General features: G+C 39.7%; 1 protein-coding gene across 1 annotated transcript; it reads left to right on the top strand.

The window, feature by feature from the left end:
- The first annotated feature begins 524 nt into the window (after positions 1-524).
- Positions 525-4,209, top strand: LOC140878232 (uncharacterized). Its single transcript, XM_073281838.1, has 3 exons — positions 525-744; positions 976-1,282; positions 4,191-4,209. The coding sequence occupies exons 1-3, from the start codon at positions 525-527 to the stop codon at positions 4,207-4,209; spliced, it is 546 nt and encodes a 181-aa protein (XP_073137939.1).
- The last annotated feature ends 411 nt before the right edge of the window (positions 4,210-4,620 follow it).

The following is a 4,620-nucleotide window of genomic DNA, read 5'->3' as shown; positions in this document are numbered from 1 at the left end:
CACCAGCTGGAGATGTAGGGACGCAGGTACTAGCGGGCTTAGCCCGTATCCTGGAGCGACATGTGTACGCTCGGAGGACTGGACTGGGGACTGTTTATGAGCAGTTCAGGAAGATGAATCCGAAAGACTTTGCTGGCACCACTGATCCATTGGTAGCGGAGGGATGGATCCGATCTCTTGAGTATATGCAGTTGAGAGATCCGGATCGAGTCCGATGTGCTGTCTTTCATCTCCAGGACGATGCTGCCCTCTGGTGGGAGGGAGTGGAGAAGACAGTAGACACAGCTACCCTGCCTTGGGCTGAGTTTAGGAAACTCTTCTTTGAGAAGTATTTCACTGCTGATGTGAGAGCCCGTTTGAAGACGGAGTTTTTGAGTCTACGACAGGGAGACTTATCGGTGGCTGAGTTTGTGGTGAAATTTGAGCGAGGTTGTCACTTTGTGCCTCTGATTGGAGACGACGAGGCGGAGAAGCTCCAGCACTTCATTGTGGGGCTACGACCCACTATCCGATGAGATGTACTCATGGCGGAGCCCGCTCCTCCCAAGACTGGGGAGAAGCCATTTTGCCCGAAGTGCAAACGTGCCCATTATGAGAAGTGTTTGGCAGGCGCTGGAGTTTGTTATCGATGCAAGAAGCCGGGGCACGTGGTCTCAGATTGTCCATGGCGTGAGACGTCGACTCAGGGGAGAGTGTTTGTGATGCAGGCCGAGGAGGCCGATCCTGATACCACGCTCGTCATAGGTAATATTTAGAGCTTTTGGATTAAGGGTGATTTAATTGATTCATAGATGCAATCTTCGATTTTGAGCTTTTTTTTTGGGGAATAGAAACTTGTTATAGGTTGCATGCTTCTGGCTAATTGGTCGTGCTGAAATAGATAATTATGAGTGTGGAATTTGTTGGCTTAGAATGTGCCTAAGACTTGCCTTATTTGTTTTCAATCTTTTGTGGTTGTAATCACCTTTAATGCAGGTAGAATTTTAGTAGCCGGTGTGGCCACTAGAGCCTTGTTAGACTCAGGGGCTACCCATTCTTTCATATTGGAGGCTTTTACTCGCAATCGGAGCATTGAGTACGAGGATCTGACTGGTGGATTCACAGTGACCATCCCATCAGGGGAAGAACTGTCCACTAGGAGAATGGTGAGGAATCTTGAACTCCTGTTGCAAGGGCAACCAGAAGTTGCAGATTTGATAGTATTGCCCATGCCTGAGTTCGACTTGATTCTTGGGATGGATTGGATGTCGAAGAATGCAGTGGTGATCAATTTCCAACTGAGGTCAGTATTGTTCAGACCAGAGGGAGTAGAGCCGTTTTAGTTTGAGGCTACTAGGGGTTCGAGGAAGACACATGTTAGAACCTAATGGGGGGGATTTAGGTTCTATTGGCAACTTTAGCAATTTAAAGCGATTATGCAAGTATGCAAGCGGAAGACTTAAAGCAATCAAAAATAAATGCGGTAAATAAATGCGTAAAAGAAATAAAGCGATAAATGAGATAGGATATGTTTATGGAAGTTCGACGATAAATTGTCTACGTCTCCCCTTCTTGGCTAAGATTGATTAACCAAGGATCCACTAGCACTTCAACTCTTGGCCTTGATGGCTCCAAGGATAGCCGTACAACTCAACACGATCACCGCGTCGATACAACTCGAACACTTGGCCTTAAAGGCTCCAAGGATAGCCTCAACACAACACTGGCTTCACACTCAAGTGCTTACAACGATAGCACAACACACTTGGTTTCACACTCAAGTGTTTACAACAATAGCACAACCAACTCACAAACTATTTTTACAAACACTCTCAAATATATCACACAAACACTTTGATAGTGAGAAATTGCTTGCAAAGGAAAGAAGAGATGAGTTGGGATATCTCCAAATGAACTTGGATGGCCTCTATTTATAGTTGTCAAAGATTTGAATCTGATTTGAGTGCTTGGAGCGTGTGTTAAGAAGTCAAGGAAAGACAAAAAGTGTTCGGCGCCGCTGCCTTCTTTTTCCCAGCACTGAGCGGATTTTGTGGAAAAATCATATCTTCCAATCTAACCGTTGGATTGATCTGAAATTTGAAGTGAAGCTTTAAAACATCCAGATCTTCATTCTGAACGGTGCAGATTTGATTTGAACGGGTCAAACATTTCCAATAATTTTCGGAAGTGTCTTCATCATGTTTTCGAACCTGTTCTGTGCAACAAATTTGAAAAATTCATATCTCTTAATCCATCCATTGGATTGACCTGAAATGTGGACAGAAGCTTTATAACATCATAATACTGAATCTGATTGGTGGAGATTTGATTTTAATTTCTCAAACATTCCCAGTTATTTTCTGAAGTCGAATCTTCATGGTTTCGTTCCTTGCAGAAGTGGGTACTGTGCAGCATATATGGAAAAATTCATATCTCTCATTCTAGCCGTTGGATTACTCTCAAATTTGGACAGTACTTGTAACACTTCTTTATCTAGATTATGACTGGTGGAGATCCTATTTGGAGTCATAGAAAATTTCCAGTAATTTTCGGAAATTGCTGCTCCATACTTTGGCTTTTTTTTGTCTTTTTCTTCATATCTCTTAACAATGTTCCATCCATGCAATGAGCAATACAAGACTTTATAAATACATGTATAGCTTCAAAATAACTTCCAATAATTTATTTTTCAATAAATCTAATCTGCAAAATCTCACTTTAAATGGTTAGTAACAATTAACCGAGTTTTGTAATCATCAAAACATAATATTATGAGACTTGTTAATGCATTAAAAACATTAATCTCATAACACGAGATTTGTATGCGTTTAAGGCGTAACTGATATGATCATGGATAGCTCGCATGTTGATCAAGTGATTAAGGATCCGTTGGAGATGCCAAGAGGACTGATTACGAGAGAACGAGCTAAGAAATTCAAAGATGCACTTCAATCGTTGATAATGGACATTGGAATGCTTGAAGATCATTTTGAGAGATGTTATAATGCTATTGAAGGCCAAAAAGATCAAGAAAATGAAGGATTTTCACGACAGGACAGCGCTCCAGCGCTTTAAAACAGGCGCTCCAGCGCCAAACCTTTGTATTTTGAAGCGCCCCAGCGCTAGTCCATCGGAGCTCCAGCTCTGTACGGAGCGCTCCAGCGCTGACGTCCTAGCGCTCCAGCGCTACCGCACTTACACACAGTATGGCATGTAGTGTGTGTTTTCGGATTTATGATATTCTTTTCTATTTTTGAGAGTTTTATTCCTACTAGGAAACTTTTAGGAGATATCTTTGATATCTTTAGCTATATTTTGAATTATTTTGCGATATCTTTTATTATTTTGTAGTTGTATTATAAATACAACATATACATTCATTATTAATAATAACAATTAAGATTTCAGATTATTGATTATTCAATACAAAATTCTCTCTAGAATTTTATTAAGCTTTTGCTTACCCAAAAATCAAACTTATCAAAGTTTTCAACTTTGTGGCGTTTGTAGATTGATTATTCTCGTGGGTTGTCAGAAACAGGTTTTCTGAAGGTCCCGTTATGATTAATTGTTTTCTTCGTGATTACTGTTGCTAGTTTTGTTGTAAGCTAGAGGTGGTTAATCCAAAACTTTTTACTTGTTTTCAAGATCGGGCAATTTCTTGATTTCTTTTGTTATTGGATTGAGGGTACGATTTTAATATAGTCGTGTTTGCCTTCCATACATTAAAAATTCATATCATTTGGTATCAAAGCAAAGGTTTTGAATCAAGTAAGTATCTATCTTCATCTATCTCTGCTCTTCGCGTTCTTCTTACTCGTTCTTCATCGTTCTTCATTGGAATATTTCCTTCGTCGAATTTTTGTGTCGTTTCTTTCAAACTTGTTATCCAAGTCTCGTGTCTTGTGCTACAAGTTATAAAAAAAAAGGAAATATTGAAGAAGCAAGATAACTTGTTGTCAATTGTTCATCCTTGGGTTCAAGTCAAAATTCGAGTGTTCATAAATTTATTCATCTTGTTTTTGTCAGTCTTCGAGAGTCAATTCAAGTGTCTACAAGTTGTGAGCTTGAGAGTTTGATTCACTTTTACCAAGAAAAAGCCTACATAAATTTTGAGTGACAAAAAAAAAAAAGAGTGATTGAGTGAATTCGTTTGGAGGGACTTGTGAGAACTTGTGTGAGGAATTTTATTACTAACTTTTTTCTTGCAGGTACGATGAGTTCAAATAGTCAAAAATTTTCAAAGGAAAATTTGAGTACAATGATAAGGGAAGCAATGAGAGCGGAGTTGGAAACAATGCATGAAAGGATAAGTAAACTTGAAGTTAGTGAGGATGATGAGATTTGGTGAGAATTCGGGTAGGAATAGGCGAGGTCAAGAGGATGGAAGAAATAGAAGAGATGCAATGCGAGGGAGGTATACTGAAGGGGGTAGAGAAGATGTGAATATTAATGGGATTAAGATGAAAATTCCATCGTTTAATGGGAAATCTGATCCAGAGGCTTATTTGGAGTGGGAGATGAGAGTGGAGTCGGTGTTTGACTGCCACAACTACAACGATTCGAAAAAAATAAAGTTAGCGATTGTTGAGTTTGTGGATTATGCTCTAATTTTGTGGGATCAACTGACTACATCTAGGA

The sequence above is a fragment of the Henckelia pumila genome, chromosome 2, assembly GCF_033568475.1.
Source record: "Henckelia pumila isolate YLH828 chromosome 2, ASM3356847v2, whole genome shotgun sequence".
Classification (NCBI taxonomy): domain Eukaryota; kingdom Viridiplantae; phylum Streptophyta; class Magnoliopsida; order Lamiales; family Gesneriaceae; genus Henckelia; species Henckelia pumila.
This window is presented reverse-complemented; position numbering and strand designations above follow the sequence as displayed.